The sequence below is a fragment of the Dromiciops gliroides genome, chromosome 1 (genome assembly GCF_019393635.1).
Source record: "Dromiciops gliroides isolate mDroGli1 chromosome 1, mDroGli1.pri, whole genome shotgun sequence".
In the NCBI taxonomy this organism is placed as follows: domain Eukaryota; kingdom Metazoa; phylum Chordata; class Mammalia; order Microbiotheria; family Microbiotheriidae; genus Dromiciops; species Dromiciops gliroides.
Window position 1 is genome coordinate 483,424,220 of NC_057861.1, and position 20,074 is coordinate 483,444,293.

General features: G+C 37.6%; 1 protein-coding gene across 3 annotated transcripts in view; it reads left to right on the plus strand.

The window, feature by feature from the left end:
* PTPN3 (protein tyrosine phosphatase non-receptor type 3) overlaps positions 1 to 20,074 on the plus strand; it is a 237,245-nt gene that overhangs the window by 80,627 nt on the left and 136,544 nt on the right. The window contains exons 3-7 of one of the 3 annotated variants that reach the window (XM_043979052.1): positions 8,152 to 8,259; positions 8,338 to 8,380; positions 9,068 to 9,082; positions 10,756 to 10,834; positions 19,135 to 19,179. In XM_043979052.1, coding sequence (XP_043834987.1) covers positions 8,152 to 8,259; positions 8,338 to 8,380; positions 9,068 to 9,082; positions 10,756 to 10,834; positions 19,135 to 19,179 — 290 coding nt within the window. The remainder of the gene's footprint in view (positions 1 to 8,151; positions 8,260 to 8,337; positions 8,381 to 9,067; positions 9,083 to 10,755; positions 10,835 to 19,134; positions 19,180 to 20,074) is intronic. The other 2 variants (XM_043979053.1, XM_043979054.1) reach the window with 2 other exon arrangements.

The window sequence follows — 20,074 nt, forward strand, 5'->3', positions numbered from 1 at the left end:
TTTCCAAAGGGTTTATGGCAGCATAAGAGTTGAATTCAGTGGTCACAAAGACCTGAAATCGAGTCTTGCCTCAGAGACTTACACTCTGTGTGATCCTGGGCAAGTCAATTAATTTCTCAGTGCTTCAGGCCAAACTGCCTGAAATGCTGCTGAAGGAGGTTAAAACCTGATTAGGAGAGGCAGCTAGCTACCTGTCGCAGTGGATAGAGCACCGGCCCTGGAGTCAGGAGTACCTGAGTTCAAATTCGGCCTCAGACACTTAATACTTACTAGCTGTGTGACCCTAGGCAAGTCACTTAACCCCAATCGCCTCACCGAAAAAACCCCACAAACCTGATTAGGAAATATTTGCCAAAATAAATAAAAATGTATTAAAACATAGATAACATTAAAATGTGGTTTTGTAAGTCAACATTCAGCCAACAGTGATCCTTATGTAAGGTTCAGAGGCCTTCTGTTTCTATTTGAATTTGATATTACTGTTCTAGGCAATTCTCTAAAACTGTAAGTTTCAGAGGGGTCCTTACCTGCATCAGTAACCTGTGAAATCAAAGGGCTCTACAAAGGTTGGGTTTTCTTACGTCTTCCTATTTGCTCTTTACAACAACCCTGCAAGATAAGTTATACAAATGCTGGTGGGTTTTTTTTCTTTCTTCATTTTACAATTAAGGAAACTGAGACCAGAAGATATTAAATGACTTGTTTAGGATCATGCAGTTTACTTACTATGGCTAAGAACTTTTCCCAATAAATAACAATCTTTATCACTACTTATTTAATTCGTCCTACTCTAGGATATAAAGGGGTGTGGCAAGTATGATTCTGAAACAGCATACTCTTCAGTATCTTCTTCATTTAGTCATGGCCTTCCACTCATTTACTTGTATAAGTATCACAGAGTGAGTCAAGGCCAAGCGAGCATGAATCTTTTACGGAACTTAAACATTATTGATGCCTTTTCTTTTCTCAGCAGTCACTTTCAAATATGCACCTTTTGGGGGGGCAGCCAGGTGGTGCAGTGGATAGAGCACCAGCCCTGGATTCAGGAGGACCTGAGTTTAAATCCGGCCTCAGACACTTAATACTTAACTAGCTGTGTGACCCTGGGCAAGTCACTTAACCCCAATTGCCTCACTAAAAAAACCAAAAAAACCCCAAATATGCACCTTTCCTGACCCATCACCCAGTAGTGAACTTTTCCTTGAAACAAAGAAATAGTTAAGCAAAAATAACTGATAATGGTTCTTAGAACTTAAGCAACAATTTATCCTACATAGGCTATGGCTAGGGAAGTATGTTTCCTTTTCTGTCCTCTGAGACCTAGATTGGTCATTACAATTACTCAAGAGTTTGACTTCCTTACCTATTAACATTTACATTACTGTAGTAATGCTGTACATTGTTAATTGGTTCATCTTACTTCACTGTGCATCAGTTCCTGTATGTCTTCCCTTCTCTGAATTCTTCATAATTGTAATTTCTTACTACGTGATAGTGTTTCACCCCATTCACAAACTATAGTTTTTGTAGCCATTCTCAGGTCCATAGTCGCCATTTTGTTTCTGATTCTTTGCTACTTCAAAAAGTGTTGTTATGAGTGTATTGATGTATACAAGGAGGTTGTTTTTTTTCTGACCTTCATGAGGCATATAGCCTGGGGTAGAATTATTAGATCAAAAAGTATGATTGTTCAGTCACTTTTTCTTGAATAATTCAAAATTCATATCTAGATTAGTTGGATCATTTCACAGTGTGCTTCTTCCGTTACTATTTTCTCATAGTCTCACAACACAACACCTATTATTCCATTTTTTGTCATCTTTGCCAGTTGCATGATGTGAGGCAAAACATCAGAGTTGCTTAGTTCATGTTTCTCTTATTATTGGTGATTTACCAGAATGTTTTCTTACGATCATTTATAGTTTCCATGTTTTCTTTTGGAAACTATTTGTTCGTAGACATTGATCTCTTAGGGTATGACTCCTGGTATTACATGTTTGGTGTCTTTAACTATATAGTTATCCCTTCCACATCATAGGGGTTAGGGATAGCCCTGCAATCTGGAAAATCTGCATAAAATTTTATGCATTTTTAAGTTTCTAAACTATTTCTGTCATCTACTGGCCTTCAAGTGTCATCTGTGGCTTCCATAAAACTCCCCCAAAATTCCCATTTAATTTTTTATGCCAACCTGTAATATATCAAAACCACAATGGGGCAAATTGCAGTTTGGAAGGGACAACTGTATATCTTGGATATCAGACTTTTATCAGTGATATGTGATACAAAGATCTTCTTCCTCAGATTTACAGTATCTCTTATTCTAGCTGCATGGATTTTCCAAAGGTTTTTTTAAATTTTATATATGCAAAATTATTTACTGTGTCTTTTAGGATCTCCCATATCTCTTTTTTGGGGGGAGGGGGTTACATATTTTCTTTCCAGCTCTCGTCAAGAAAGGTATCTCCTTCCATTTGCCTTTAATTTCCTCTTTAAGTTAGAGTATTCATAAAATTTGGCACACCAGCTTTCCCATGAAAGTGATCAATTGAAAGTATTCTTTTTAAACAATTTTCCTCTCATCTGCTGCCTTTCTGTTTGAACTCAGAAGCATTATTTTATCCTTTTTCTCAGTTATACAGCTCTTTCTGACTCCTGTCGTAAACTTAGAAAAAATATAAGGATCAGGACTGTTGGTTTAGAACTGGAAGGGACCTTGGAGGTCATGAAATCCAACCTTCTCATTTTACAATAGAAGAAACTAGGGTTCACAGAGATGAAATGATGCTGCCCTAGAGGTAGGTGGCACAGGGCAGCTAGGTGGCACCCTAGTGAATAGAGTACCTGGTCTAGAGTCAGAAAGATTCATCTCCCTGAGTTCCAATCTGGCCTCAGACACTTGACTAGCTATGTGGCCCAGGGCAAGTCACTTCACCCTGTCTACCTTGGTTTCCTCATCTCTAAAAATTAGCTGGAGAAGGAAATGGCAAACCACTCCAGTAATCCCAAATGGGGTCAACAAAGAGTCAGACATAACTGAAATGATTGAACAAAATACTGGTAGTAGCAAAACCAAACTTTGCATCTGAGTTCCCTGTCTCCAAATTCATTGCTTTTTCTAAAGAATACTAAACTGGCCATTGGAGGCCTGTCTTCTAGTCCTGGTCCTGCCACTGACTTATCCTGTCTCTGTGCCTTACTTTTCCCATCTGTTACATGAGAGGTTTGGAATGAAAGGATTCTAGTCCCTTCTGGCATTGATAATAAACTTTTGGGTTGAACTACAGATTCATGTAAAATTTTGGATTGGTGAATTTCAGCCTAATCCGTTTTATTGTACACATGCAAACTAATGACAAGATCAGTACAATTTTTTTTTTAGTCTTGTTGACTATCCCTTCCATTTATTTACACTGGCATTCATAAACTATTTGACCAACTGCACAGATGGTTTACTCTGGGGGGATAAAAGGGATACCGTACCCATACCTACATTCTGCCAGATTCTGGCCTCCAAAGGAGAGATTGACCTTGCATAGTATTGCAGGTCCAGGTCTTAATCCTTTTAAAAATACTGGGTAGAGCATGTTACAGCATTATGAGCTCATACTATGCCCTCATGCCTATATGGCCCGGTACCAAATACAAGTCTTTGATTAAAACATTGTCCAGGACAAGGTCAAGGCCACTGTCTAGAAACTTCTCTCCGGTTTGTCAGTAGTCAATAAATCAGCGCTCGTTTGTGTTCAGCTGGTTTTAGACTTGCCTAAACTTGCCGTCATTCGGAGCATATTTGTCTATATCAAAAATATATATAAATATATCTTTATTAAATCATTATGGACTATGTACACAGCATTTTCCTGATCTATGAAGGAGGGGACTATTATTAGAAATGGGAAAAGAGGTTAAGTTGGCATTACCTTTTCTTATTGTGGTTATGATAAGTTTATGTTATTTATATAATATTGTTATATGCACAATATGTAATATTATTTAGGGGCCACAAGGTGGTGCAGTGAATAGAGTACTGGGTCTGGAGTCGGGAAAACTCATCTCCCTGAGTTCAGATCTGGCCTCAGACACTTACCAGCTGTGTAAACCTGGGCAAGTCACTTAACTCTGTTTGCCTTAGTTTCCTCAGCTGTAAAATGAGCTGGAGAAGGAAATGACAAACCACTCCAGTATCTTTGGCAAGAAAACACTAAATGGGGTTTCAAAGAGTCTGACATGACTGAAATGACTAAAAAACTACCACAACAAAAATAATATTATTTATGTTATACTATTTGTTTCTTAATGTGATGAAAATGACATACATACACATAAGTGCTTATAGATTTTCAAAGTGCTTTCCTCATAACTAAAGTGTGAGTTGGGGGTTAAAATATTATTTTCCTCATTTTACAGTTGAGGAAACTGAGGATCTAAAACATTAAGGGACTTACCTTAATTATTAGCACACAGCTAGTAAGTATTTAAGATGAGATTTAAACCTATTTCTTCTGATGTCAAGTCCAGTACACCATGTGTCTAATGATCGCTTTTTTTTCTTTTGAAAATCACCAAGCTGTTCTTTTTCCCTCTCCCTAATTAAAAAAAAACCTGTTTATTTATCAGTTGTAGAATGGTCTATGAATCCTGCTTGGGCTTATAGCTTTTGGCATTCTCTCTTTTCTAAATCAAGAAATCAAATGCAGCTCTTTGACATTGCCGTTTGTTTACTTTCTTTCTGATCCAAAGTCACAGTCTTAATACGAGAAGATATAAAAATGCCCAGAGTCCTTCATTTTCTCACGTGGAATTTTACATTCTCTAGAAACACATTCTAGTTTTCTTCATCTGTATCTACTCAGCAAAAGTGTTATTGGGTTTGATGAGTCTTACCAGGCTGTCTGGCCCCCTACCTACGAAGTCAGTAATGGGACTGTTTGGTCTTGGACATGGTGGATTTGAGGAGCTAGTGAGAATGCCCTCAAGGTGGCCAGAATGCTTGCTCCAGATCATTAATAGGGAGATAAAGGCAAATTAACCACTCTGAGGTTTTCACCTGATACCATGCAAATTGGCAGAGATGAGAACAGTCAATCTTGGGGGGGGGGCGTGTACATGGACATGTTTTTGATGTTGCTGTGAAGCCATCCATCTGTTCCGCATTTTCAATTTGGAAATATATGAGAAAAGTGATCCTACCCATGGGAATATACCCCAAGGATGCAAAAAAACACAAAATAAGGCCCCATGTGTGCCCAAATTGTCATTGTACTTTTTTTGTGGTGTTAGGGAAATGGAAATAGGGAGTTTTAGTATACTGTTTTCCCATTAAAAACAGAGGTCCTAAAAGGCTGAAATTGACTTTCTCTGTATCCCCCAGCATCTAGCACAGTGCCTGGCATATAGTAGGTGCTTAATATGTGTTTGTTCACTGATAGGATCTTCTGTGGTCATCTAATCTAATCCCCTCCTTTTATCAGTGAGACAAGGTCACATAGGTAGAAAGCATCAGAAACAAGATTTGAAGCAGGTCCTCTGGTGCCAGAACTGGTGCTTTTTCTACCACATCATTTTGCTGCCTACCTCCTCATTTTACGTGTGAGAAAAATGAGGCCCCCTTCACTGGTGATGTGTTCATGCATGTGTGCATGTGTGTGTGTGTGTGTGTGAGAGAGAGTGAGAGTGAGTGAGTTGTAGGTGAGGCAGTGAATAAAACACAATCTAGAGTCAGGACCTGAGTTCAAATCCAGTTACTAGCTTGCTAGTTGTATGGCCTTCAGCAAGTCACTTACCCTCTTGTTTGCCTCAGTTTCCTTATCTGTAGAATGGTGATAATGACAGTCCCTTCCTCCCAGGACGGTTGTCAGGATTAAATGAGATGATAATTGTAAAGAGCTTAGCAGGATGCCTACCACGTAGTAAGTGTTACATAAATGCTAGCTATTATCATCATCAACATAACATAAAGTGGGGTTGTACCTCAGAATAAGGCTAAGTGAAAACTGATTCAGAAGCCTTATTATTGTGCAAAAGTTATTTTTCAGATAAATATCTAATTAATTTTAATCCTTAAATATGAATGTTAATTGAATAATAATATATTTGTACTAAAAATTTGTAAAACCTAGAACATATGTGTACATGTGAATATTTAGCAAGACTGCTAGATAATTCAGAAATAAGTACATACCTGCTATTGAGTTTGGCATATAATAGAGGGAAAAACAACTGACAAACTTTGTGGACAATCTAGTTAAGAAGTTTGAACTTTTTAGTAATAGCACTAGGTTTCTTTCTTAGCTTTGAACTGTAACTTACTGTGTATGTCCTTTCTGGCTTTTTATTTCCTTATCTTGATAGTGAGGAGATTGGACCAATGATCTGTGAATTCCCTTCCAGCTCTAAAAATTCAGAAACTTGGGGGCAGCTAGGTGGCACAGTGGATAAAGTACCGGCCCTGGATTCGGGAGGACCTGAGTTCAAATCCAGCCTCAGACACTTGACACTTACTAGCTGTGTGACCCTGGACAAGTCACTTAACTCTCCTTGCCCCACTAAAAATAAATAAATAAATAAATGAAAATTCAGAAACTTGCATGACTTCTTCAAATTTAAGAAATTCCCAAAGTATTGTGCACTGTGCAGAGTTGATGTGGATGTAGTAAATTAATAATCTAAATAATAATGATTCTGTGGATTTTGCATTTCATCGTTACAAAGCACTTCACAAATGTTATTTTATTTGATCTTCACCATAGTCCTGTGAGATAGGTAATACAAGTACTGTTATCCCCATTTCACCAGGAGGAAATTTAAGCTTAGAAAGGTGTGTTATCCAAGGTCACACAGCTAAGTGGTAGAAATAGGACTTTCAGCACATATCTTCTAACTTCTAATCCAGAATTCTCTTTTCATTATACCCCAAATTAATTTTTTAAAATAAATTTTTTATATTTTCTGATGTTATGTCACCTTTCTTTCTTTCTTTTGCAGGGCAATTAGGGTTAAGTGACTTGCCCAGGGTCACACAGCTAGTTAAGTGTCAAGTGTCGGAGGCTGAATTTGAACTCAGGTCCTCCTGAATCCAAGGCCAGTGCTTTATCCACTGCGCCATCTAGCTGCCCCCTTGTCACCCATATTTCTTAATGCATGTCTCTCTTTTGCAGAAAGTCATTCCCTATAACAAAGGGGGTGGAGAACAGTCTAGCAAAACCAATCATTGCATTGAAAAATATGAATTTTTTAAAAGAGCTTTTTTTTGTTTAACCACTGCTAGATTTAATTCCCAAAGACATCCAAATGATGGGGAAAGTACTTATTTGTACAAAAATATTTATATCAACTTTTTGTGGTAGCTGAGAATTGGAAATCAAAGGGATGCCCATCGATTGGGGAATGACTAAACAAGCTGTAGTATATGATGGTGGTGGAATATTATTGTGCTATAAGAAATGACAAGCAGGCGGCAGTTAGGTGGCGCAGTGGATAGAGCACTGGCCCTGGAGTCAGGAGTACCTGAGTTCAAATCGGGCCTCAGATGCTTGACACTTACTAGCGGTATGACCCTGGGCAAGTCACTTAACCCCAATTGCCTCACCCCAAAAAAAAATTACCTGAAAGAAATGACAAGCAGGATAATTTTAGAAAAACCTGGAAAGATTTACAGGAACTGATGCATAGCAAAGTGAATAGAATCAGAACACAGTAACAGCAATAATTTTTTGATGAAGAACTCTGTGAATGACTTAACTATTCTCAGCAATACCACGATCCAAGACAATCCCAAAGGACTAATGGTGAAACATACTATCTGCTTCCAGAGAAAGAACTGATATTGAATACAGAATGAAACATGCTATTTTTCAGTTTCTTCCTTTCATTATTTCTTTTAGTTGAGTTTTATACAAAATGACTAATATTAAAATGTTTTACATGAGTGCGCACATATATAACCTATATCTGATTGCTTACCACCTCAGGGAGAGGGGAGGGGAGGGAGAGAATAAGGGAGGGATAGAATTTGGAACTCAGAATTTTATAAAAATGTTTTTAAAAATGCTTTGTTTTTCTTTTTTGTCACAAAAGCTGATTATGGTTACAAAAGATTAAATCTTGATGCCTACAAAATTCACTTATAAAATCTATTCTTTCCTCTAGAAACAAGATACTGGTCAAGTTCTATTGGATTTGGCTTTTAATCACTTGGGTATAACAGAAAAAGAATATTTTGGTTTGCAACATGGTGAAGATTCAGTGGATTCTCCTGTAAGTAGAATTTGTTTTATATAACTTTAATGTTTTTATTAAGATTTAAAAATAAAACTTTATTTCCTTATTCAACAGAGATGGCTTGAATCCAGTAAGCCAATCAGAAAACAACTTAAAGGTTCGTATAGCTTTTGTTAACCTTGTATTAGTAGTATTTCTCTGCTATGTTTTTAATATGCTCATTGGTCTATCTCTGACATGATATTTGCATTCCTATTGATCTGGGATAGTCACTGAACAGATGTACTAGAGGGAAATGATTCCAGGTTTTCATAGAGGAGAGTGAGGTTATCAAATAGATGGGAGAAGGAAAATGGAGAGAGTTTACCCAGCTGAAGTCAAGGAAACCAAGCTAACCCTTCCTAGTCCAACATGAGAAATAGGTAATACTACTCCCTTCCCTTTCTCCCTACCCCCCCCCCCAATACTCATACTCTTTCACACCCTCCTGTCAACATAGGTGTATCTCAGTAAGTATTCACCCACCCAGCTATACAAATACTGGTATTTGTGTATATATAACCATGAATACCTAGAATATCTTTATGGTAGATTTGCGCATTGCATAGAATGCTGGACTTGGAGTCAGGAAGACCTGAGTTTGAGTCCCATAGTTAGTAGCTTTTCATCTCTGGGGTCTCCATATTAATTTGCTTATCTGTAAAAGAGGATCATAGTAGCATCTGTCTCACAGGGTTGTCTTTAGGAAAATTTGATAATACATGTGAAGTGCTTCGCAAACCTTAAAGTTCAATATAAATGCAAGCTAGTATCATCATTGTGACTATTTTTCCTCTCCCAACAGGATGCCCATGTGAAGGTATATGTGTATATACAAATATCTATATATGTGTATATATAGATATATACTCATATATGCAACACATATGTGTACATATATGTTGATATACATGTGTATGTATACATGGGGATTTTCTATGTAATTTATGGAGCTAAACTCCAAAATGCCCCCTTTAGATACATAAAGGAGCTTGTACAAAAATTCCCTTAATTAACATATGCATATATATATATACATGCATCAGTGTACTCAAGAAACACATTCATAGATATATAAATAGGTTGTCTCCACACACATAATTCCTCCATTTATACATCCAAGTATATGAGCTAGTCACCAAGTATTTATCAAAGGCCTACTATGTGCTAGGCATTGTGCTAGGCTGTGTGCTAGGGTTACAGAAATGAAAAATGATGCAAGCCCTACTGTCAGAGCCTCCTTTCTATGGGATTGTACCTACACGTACTTATAAATTTACAAATATCTAGACATCTGGAAATGTTGTACACGTCTGTAGAAATAAAGAGGCATACTGGTGTACACTTGAGATAGTTAACCTTGAGATTTAGGGTTATATTCAGAAATAATAATACTGAAAAGGTGAGAATAATAGGTGAGAGAAGTCAGGAATCAGTAGTTTGGTGGTGGGTGGGCAGGAGAATAAGTGATGAGGTAAGCAAGTGAGGGGAAGTGAGATGGATTACAGATGAGAGATTGGTTGGAGAATACCAGGCACATAGAGGATGTTCAGTAAATACTTGTTGATGGTTTGAGAAGGGTTGAATCACCATCAAAAATGCTACAGGGTATTAGTAGAGCCAACTAATTTTCTTCTGCTACTATATCTAGCAAAATATATTGACTAATTCGTTTTACCTACTCAGAGAATTTTCGAGTCAGTATTACAATTGTACACTTGAACATGATGCTAATATATCAGATTTAAGGAAGTCATGTATTACATTGAAGACAGTGTTGATAAAGTTGGTATATGCTGTATGTATACATATACACACATGCATTATGTGTATCCATATACATACACACATGTATATTTATGAATGTGGAGCTTGTCACATAGGATAGTGGAAGGAGCTATGTACTTTTAAGTTCAGAAGACTTGTGTTTTTATTAGGGTCCTGCTACCGATAATAACCTTCTATGGCCTTGGACACATCATGTCATCCTCTCCTGAACCTGTTTCTTCATATATAAAATGGAGATAACAATATTTGACTTGTGTGTTTTAGGGTTTATTGTGAACATTGAATGAAATAATGCATTTATGTATGTGAACATGCTTTGAAAAGGGTGAAATGCTATGTCACAGGTAAAATGTTATATTTCTTAGTGAGAATTGTGCATGCTAAGAATATCTTTGGGGTTTTCTTCTTTCAGTGATGCAGAGAATAGAGAGAACTGTTTGAACACAGATCCATATTATTTATTTAAGGGGCCATCAACAAATACTCTTGTAGAAACACTTTACCGGCCTATGTACTATTGCTTCAAGCTTTTAAAAATTGCATTCTGTGTATGCACTTAGCATTTGAAACAAACCCATTTGTGAGTGTGGAAGGAACCAAGCAATGTAGTGCAACAAATGTTTGTATTGCTTATGGAAGAATCACAACTTTACTTGCATTTTTTTAAAAAGGAAAAATATAATTTCTTTTTGAAAAATGTTGTAGGACCTTTCCCCTGTACCCTGAATTTTCGAGTAAGATTTTTTATACCTGATCCCAACACATTGCAGCAAGAACAAACAAGGTAATGTATTTTTATGTTTTCTGTGCAATATGTATAAATTAGTAATATACTAGTGCTCTTTTAAGTCCTACAAAACAAAACAAAAGTGCTTTGGTACCAACAGTTATTATCCAGATGAACTTAGCAGGCAGAATTTTAAATCATATAAATTTGTTGACTCTCTTACCTCTGTGTGGATTGTTTATTTTGTGACTCATAAGTGGTTCGTTTTAAATCCTGAGCCTTCCCAGTCAGCCTCCTCAAGTGTGTGCCCAAAGAATTCAAGTTAATCTAAAATTGACCAAACTCTGAATATGAGAAGGTAAATTTCTACCTCTCCATAACATATATTATATATCACATATATTACTTATACATTATTACATATATTTTAACCCCCGTTGTAGTGAACCCATTGGGACATACAGATTGTTTTGTTGTAGTAGAATTTTTGTTATAATGAATATTTTGCTCCAAATCAAGTGAAGTTGAACTAATGACCAGCTTTCCTGTGGTTCATCAGCATATAAAAAAGATCCAGGTAGCCAAATCCCATTACCTTTCTCCAAGCAATTCTATCTCTTTGTTTTCTTATTTTGTTTTGGCATCATATTTGAGAATTTAGATGGATTTTTCTGATGAGAATTGTTTGAGGTGGGGAAGGGAGCATACCTGAAAGATAATAATTAATTGATAACAGTTATGTTAAAAATTCAACTACAACTCCTCTCTTCCCCATCCCCTCCCTATCTATCTATTGTCTAATTTTATCATCAACAGATTGATTTTCCTTACAGAAAGTGACACTTGCATTGTGGTAAACTGGCAGATTCCTTGGTCATACCATTGAAACTATAGGCCATATCTAAGTATATCTATAAAACAGACATCTTTTGGGGGGGGGGTTGGCAGGGCAATGGGGGTTAAGTGACTTGCCCAGGGTCACACAGCTAGTAAGTGTCAAGTGTCTGAGGCCAGATTTGAACTCAGGTACTCCTGAATCCAGGGCCAGCGATTTAACCACTGCGCCATCTAGCTGCCCCTAAAACAGACATCTTAACATTGGTTTTCCAGTCCTTTAAATTCAAGATAGCCAAATATTGTGCTAGACTCACTGCAGAACACTGTGGAATAGGCATGTTTGGAACCATTTTCTTCATTTGTGCATGCAGAAATGGACAGCCTGGCAACTAGATGGACAGTGAAGCTGACTCTCCATTATTTTGCTGATTTTAATCTTACCTCCTCATGTGAGTGAGTCTTAGAATTTGTTAGCTTTCTGTTCAGGGAAGGCTTGTGAATGAGGTGATGAATGCCAAGTTGAATCACTACTCAAAACACAGATAGGAGTCTCATGGCTGATAGGGTTCTATCTATAGTATTACGTGATGGACCAAGGTCATAGGCTGGTGGAATTTTAGAGTGGGAAGGGACCCCAGAGATCATTTACTTCAGCCTCCCATTGAATGAGGAATCTCTTCTACCTAATCCTTGTTATATAGAATTCCATCTTCTACTTAAATTCCTCACGGGATTGTAGCATTTAGAGCTAAAGGGATATTAATAGTCACCCAGTCCAACCTTCTCAATTTACAGATGAGGAAACTGAGACTTAAGTAACTACCACCTGGAATAACTCATTCTACTTTGGGGAAGTTCTGTTCATTAGAAAATTCTTCTTTACATTAAGTTTCTTTGTAATTTTGGTTTGTTGGCTTTGATCCAACTTTTGTTCCAACAACACAGAATAAGTTTGTTCCCTCTTCTTTATAGCTCTTCAAATATCATCTGTCATCTCTCCTCTCAGCCTTCTCTAGGCCAAATGTATCTGTTTACCTCAATCATGCCCTATTAGGCAGTAGTTTCCAGACCTCTTACCATCATAATTGGCCCCTTTGGAACACATTTCAGTTTTTCACTGTCCTTCCTAAAATATGTTGCTCAGAACTGTCCATAGTACTTGCAGTGTGGTCTGACCAGTCCAGGGCACATTGGGGCCATTCCTGTCATCTGCACATCATTCATGTGGACTAAAATTGCATTAGCATTTTAAGTAACCACATTACACAGTTGGTATATATATATTAAAATTCTGGTCAACCAAATTCCCCAGATCTCTTTTCACATGCTGCAAAGCCAAGTCTTCCATATTTCATACTTGTTGCAGCTGAACTTTAAATGCATGTCTTGAGTTTATTACTGGTTCCATGTTATCTTATTGATTTCAGCCTAATACTCTGGCCTGTCAGATGAGTTACTGACTTTTGAGGGTTGGTTCTGTTGGAATCCATGATTGAGGAAGGTTAGAGACAGGCATAACTGAACAGGCCGATTCTTTCATCTATTTATCTCTTTGTCTATTTTATAGCAGAGTTAGAGAAACATGAATTACATTTTTTTTTGAAATACACATTTTGGATAGAGCATCTTTAAAAAGAGCCAGTGTTCTGCGCTTCATTTAAAAAAATAAGATATTCTGAGGGCTTCCTCCAGGTTTCTCTTCTGAACTCTAAATTAAAAAAAACAACAACACCTAATTTAGAAGCAGCTATGTGTCACAGTGGATAGAGTGCTAGGTCTGGAGTCAGGAAGACTTAAATTTAAATCCATCCTTCAACATTTAAAAAATGCATGACCATGGGCAAGTCATTTAACCTTTATTTCCCTCAGTTTCCTCATCTGTAAAGTGGGGATGATAATTACACTACCTTAAAGGGTTGTTGTGAGGATCAAATGCTTTGCAAATCTTAAAGTGCTATATGTAAATTCCAGCTATTATTACTGTTGTTATTACTATCATCATCATCATTATTGATGGCCTCCCATTTGATTCTGGGACCCCCATGTAACTAATTTTGGGTCACCATGACTGGCTACAGTTTGGTTTTTTGTTTGTTTGTTTGTTTTTTTGGTGAGGCAATTGGGGTTAAGTGACTTGCCTAGGGTCACACAGCTAGTAAGTGTTAAGTGTCTGAGGCAGGATTTGAACTCGGGTACTCCTGACTCCAGTGGATAGAGCCAGTTCTCTATCCACTGTGCTACCTAGCTGCCCCAACTGGCTACAGTTTTAATGATATTTATTCATTCATTCATTCATTCATTTGTTTGTTTATTTAAATTTTTTGTGGGGCAGTGAGGGTTAAGTGACTTGCCCAAGGTCACACAGCTAGTAAGTGTCAAGTATCTGAGGCTGGATTTGAACTCAGGTCCTCCTGACTCCAGGGCCAGTTCTTTATCCACTGCACCACCTAGCTGCCCCCAGTTTTAATGATATTTAACTCCACAGTTCTATATGATGGTTCCCTGACAGGTTTCTGACAGATTACTTCTGGAGGAAGCCTGGTGTAACGCTAGACTTGGACTCAAAAAGACTTGAGTTTAAATCCTGCCTCGTATACTTATTAGCTATGTAATATTAAGTCATTTAGCCTTTGTAATTTGTAAAATAGAGCTTATAAGAGCACCTCTAGTTTGTTTATTGTTGGTATTTTTCAATTGTGTTTGACCCTTTGTGACCCCATTTGGGGTTTTCTTGGCAAAAATACTGGAGTGGTTTGTCATTTTCCATTCCAGCTCATTTTATAGATTAGGAACTGAGGCAAACAGGATCAAATGACTCACCCAAGATCACCCACTTATTAAGTTTCTGAGGCCAGATTTGAACTCAAGAAGATGTATTCCTGACTCCAGGCCCAGAGCTGTATCCACTGTGTCACCTAGCTGCCGTAAGTGCACCTACATCACAGGATAATTGTGAGACTCAAACGAGATAATGTCAAAGCTTTGCAAGCCTTAAAGCAGCTTATCATAGAATTATAGTTTTAGAGCTGAAAAAGGGCCTTAGAGGCTAATTCTCTCTCTCTACACATGAGGAAACTGAGGCCCATAAACTTAAATGACTTCCCCATGGTCACATAGGTAGCAAGTGGCAAATAGGGGAACCCAGATCCTTTGACCTCTAAGTCCAGTGCTCCTTCCATTATAGTACACTACCTCTAAGTGTAATATTAATACAAGTTGTTATTATTATAATTAATATTGCTCCTCAAAAACATTCTGTCTATTTGATTCTGTGTTTCTTCATCATCATTTGCATTCTTCTGTCACCTTGGACTCCTATCATTTACAGAGTCTGGTCATATTTGATTGCCATTTCTTGGGGGTGACAACAAAGGGTATGATTTGACATATGGTAGGTTTCTTTTTTCTAGTTTTCTGATTTATATTCCCATATGGTAATTCATCATATTATATTAATCAGCCTGGTTTGCCAACAGAAGTCAATCTTGCCATTCTAAAATTACTATTTGATCATCTGTAATCTTTTCTACTCCCAACCTTGAAGAAAATTGAATACGTCTAATTATATTTGATTATCACTTTGGATAAACACAGAAACCCCACAGAAAGCCATAAATGAAGGCCATCTCTTAGCAATCCAGATAATAATGATCACTTGCTGCTCCTATGTTGAAAGAATGGAGATCTAAAACCTAGATATGCATAACTTAACAAAGTCATATGTTCACCCACATGACTTTTTAAAAATGTTAGCTCTTTGGTACTTTCTGGATAGATGATGTTGATGCTAATAATAATGATGATGGGGGCAGATAAGTGGTGCAGTGGATACAGCACTGGCCCTGGATTCAGGAGGACCTGAGTTCAAATGCGGCTTCAGACACTTGACACTAGCTGTGTGACCCTAGGCAAGTCACTTAACCCCAATTGCCTCAAAAAAAAAAAATAATGATGATGGTGACCGAAAAGTAGCACAATTGAAATCTATAAAATTATTGAGGAGTTTTTATACCTTAGTGCTATTTAAATGAAATATAAGTGGTGAAATTCCCTCCTAACTTAAGTGTTAAAATGGGCACAGCTGAACTTGGACAACCTGATATTTGTGCACATTTATCTGTCAAACAGAAGAAGTTTGCTTTTTAAAAAATTGCCAAAATTCTTCTTTTCCCCTTCTGCCATCATCTCTCTCATCTATATTCAATTTTAGTAAGTGTGTCTTTTGCTATATTGGCCAGATGCTGGAGCAAACTGTATTCCTTTTGGATTTTGCAAAGAAGACAGGGTGAACCAACTATCATATGTGCTGATATAAGTAAATCCCTTTCAGCATCTTCATGGGGCTCTTGAACTGTAGAGAGACACTTTTTTTGGGTCCCATTTCCAAGACTTTATGTCAAGGTCATACTTGGTAGTTGACCTGCTTACAGATAATCAAAAAGTCCTCAGGGCAACTGGATGGCGCAGTGGATAAAGCACCATCCCTGGATTCAGGAGTACCTGAGTTCAAATCCGACCTCAGACACTTAATACTTACTAGCTGTGTGACCCTGGGCAAGTCACTTAACCCCAGTTGCCTCACTAAAAAAAAAAAATTAAAAAAAAAAGTCCTATCTGCGGAATAATGAGTGAAGGTGGCTGGTTTGGTGTACTTGGAGTTAGGAAGAACTTGGTTTACATGCCCCCTCCAGCACTTTCTAGTTGTGAATGACTCTGGGCTTCTATTCCCTCATCTGTCAAATGAGGGGATTGGTCTAGATAGCTTCTAAGGTTCCCTACAACTCTAAATCTTTTAGATCTGTTACAGTGTTCACTGATGTTTTATTTTTTAAATTGTGTGCCTATTATGTAAAGCAATTTGTTGACTAATACAAATGAGTCGATGTGCTATTCATCCTGATCCATTAGTTAGAGTGTCATTATTGGAAGGGATCATTTTCTTCCTAGTCCACAGAGATAAAATCTATTGTGAAATTAATTAGCTAAGATACATCAAGGTTATTAGATGTTATCCGTTAGACAGACCGCACAGACAACGGTGTTATTTTCCTGCTTTATTGAGTACCCACCCACGAGTCTTGTGTATGCTGTCAGTAACAGACAAAAAACTATAACTGGATACGAAAAAATGCCTGGGATAAGTTGAGTTTGTCTTCACAGACTAGTCACCTTTCGTTATTCATCTCATTCATACAGGCGACATGTCATATATATTGTCTATGTATGTAGTTGAGATCAGTGATTTCACTAATGTAAAGAACTCCCTGGTTTGGAATCTTCCCGTACCAATATAAATCTCAGATGACTAATTCATCTGTAATTTATAGTCTTAAAGAAATGCCTGAGAACATCTAAAACTTGAGTGATTTTCCCCGAGCCATATAACTGCTATATAAATCTGAGACAAGACTCGAACCCTTGTCTTCTAGATTCTGAGATTTGCCCCTGTATCCACAAAGCCATCCTGCTTCCCAGGAGTGCTTACTTGTAGGTTGTTGAGGTTGTTGGCGTTTTTAGTAGGCACAGTGGGCTCGGGTATAATTCTGAGGAGAAATTCTCCTCTCTGTAATGAAAATGACTTCTTTTCATCTGCCTGAGGGAGGGAGCAAGATGCAACCCTGCCTCTTCAGGAGGGAGCAAGATGCACCCTGCTCTTGGCCCTAGTATGGTAAAATTAAGTATATTTCAGCATGGTTTTGGTCAAGTGGTTGATTTTTCAGAAAAAGTAACTGCTTGGCTCATCATAATATGTATGAATTTTTAATTATAATGATGGAGAAAACAACCATGCTATTCAGGGATTCTATTAGAAATTTGGTTAAAAGAGTCTTGAAGTGAATAATTGGGTTTATGGCCCACCTTATAGATGGCACGCTTATCAGTTTTTCAGAGAGCAAGCTAACACACTGATCACAGAGCCAGGATTCAAATAGATCTTGACACCCTCGAACATTGGGTCAGATTGAATGAGATGAATACAGGTGGAGATTAATGAAGACCTTATACTTGAGTTCAAAAAAAATTAGCTTTGCAAGAACAAGATCAGGGGGATGTGGCTACTTGGTAGTTCATCTGAAAAAGATCTTGGGGAGTTTTAAAGAACTTGAAATTGAGTAGGAATCAACCGAGTTATAGATGGCAGCCAAAAAAACTAATGTGATCTGAGTTGGCAATGAACAGAAGCATAGTTTCCGGGAATAAGGAGGTGATAATTCTCCTGTACTCTGCCCTGGTCAGACCACATCTAAAGTATTGTGTTCCATTTTGGACCTGATATTTTTGGACAGATTGATAAGCCGGAGAACGTTTAGAGGAGAACAGTGAGGATGGAAAAGGGGCTTGGGTTCAGAATATATAAAGATCAGTTTTAAAAAACTGGAAATGGGGGCAGCCAGGTGATGCAGTGGATGGAGCACCATCCCTGGATTCAGGAGGACCTCAGTTCAAATCCGGCCTCAGACACTTAACACTTACTAGCTGTGTAACCCTGGGCAACTCACTTAACCCCAATTGCCTCACCAAAAACAAACAAACAAAACCCCCCCAAAAAACACCTGGAAATGCTTAGCTTCAAAAAATCTTAGTGGCTGGGTCATGGTAGCTGTCTGTCTTTAAGTATTTGAAGGGCTAGCATATGGAAGAAAGATTAAAGTTAGAACAAGCACCAATGGGTAAAAGCTTCAAAGAAGGGAATTTGGGCTTAAGATAAGGAAAAAACGGGAGCAGCTAGGTGGTGCAGTGGATAAAGCACCATCCCTGGATTCAGGAGGACCTGAGTTCAAATCCAGCCTCAGACACTTGACATATACTAGTTGTGTGACCCTGAGCAAGTCACTTAACCCTCATTGTCCCGCCAAAAAACATATAAAGAAAAAAAGGCTTCTTAAACATTACAGCTGTTCAGAAGTAGAATGGGGGTTCCAGGATGTGATAGGTTCCTCCTTGCTGGAAATTTTGATACAAAGGCTGGGTCACCATTTCTTAAATATATTTTAGTAAGTATTTTTTCCAGGTGCATGGGTTGGATTAAATAACTGAAGTTCATCCCTTACCACTCTTTAATTGTTGTGCCATAAATAATGCTTCTATTGTTTAAAAAAAAGATAAAGAAAGAACAAATAAAAATGGAAAGAAAGGGAATGTTCATGTGGGAAAGGTAGTGGTGAACGTTATTGAAAAGGGCAGCATCCAGCTGCTAACTATCCAACAGCCATTCCATTTTTAGAAGACTTTAAAGAATAGAAAGAAAGGGTATAATTTAAAAAAATGAGAAGAGTGAAGAGGAAAATGGCAAATTAGAAAAAGTTTTTTAAAAACCACAAGAATGGTTTTAAGATTGAGTATGTTAGTAGTCTTAAGGATAACTTTGTAAAATTCACAAACATGCACAACAGTAGTTTCAAATTGTTAGAAAACTATTTCTACAATTATCTTGGCTTTTACATGTACAGGTTTTGTTCTTGCCTTATCGAGTCTCTATTGCTTATTTTAACTTATATTACTTTCAATTTGCTCCATAGGCACTTATACTTCTTGCAACTGAAGATGGATATTTGTGAAGGAAGGTAATGAAAGTTTTCTCATTTTTTCCTTCTTCTGAATCACTTGACTTTGAAAAGAATTAGCTTTTTCATAGCAGTTTCATCTAATGCAGAACCTTCATTCAGAGAAATCTTCCTGACACCATACTGTGCTTTTAGTCCCCTATTAGAGTTCATTCATCTTTGTGTTTAGAATGCTACTCAATATAGTCATGCCCCTTTTTACAAGTTTCAACTATAGCAGCTATAGTCATTGTAAACCTCGATATTCTATCTAGACGTCTAAGTCCTATTTTAGACATTATCAAAATCACTTCCTCAATGAGCATTTGCCTCCCTGCATGCCAATCATAGGTCCTGCTAAAGGCAGGGTTTGGTTAAGGGCAACCTCTAAATTTTGAACAGTTTAGAATGCTTGGGGTGTTAACAGCCAGTCAAATCTCCATCTTTGGGATAATATCTTAAGAAACTCTTGGAAGGAGTGAGGGACCCAGAATACCTTTGGGGAATACTTTTAGTGAGGAGAACAAATAGAGCCCTAAGAGAAAACACTGAGAAAGTAGGTGTGGCAGTGTGAAAGGAGTTGAGAAAAATAGACATTTTAATTGTTCCTTTTAAGTTCCCTCCTCCGTCCCCTAGGTCTGTGTTTGACTGCTTTTTTCTTTTTTGGGGAGAAATAGCAGAGGGACTAGAGTCATTCAGGAGGTTATGTAGTATTATCTTGTCTGATTTCTGGCTGTCAGTGCCTGATAATTGAGCTTTACTTGCCTATTAGGTTCACCTCATAGGATGTTTTGTGTTTGGGAAAAAATAGGTTTTTTGAGAAGAAGAGGCAGATAAAATGTGAGAGAAAATAGAACATGCTGTCATTCAATTCAATAAGCATCTGTTAAGCACCTACTATGTGCCATACTCAACA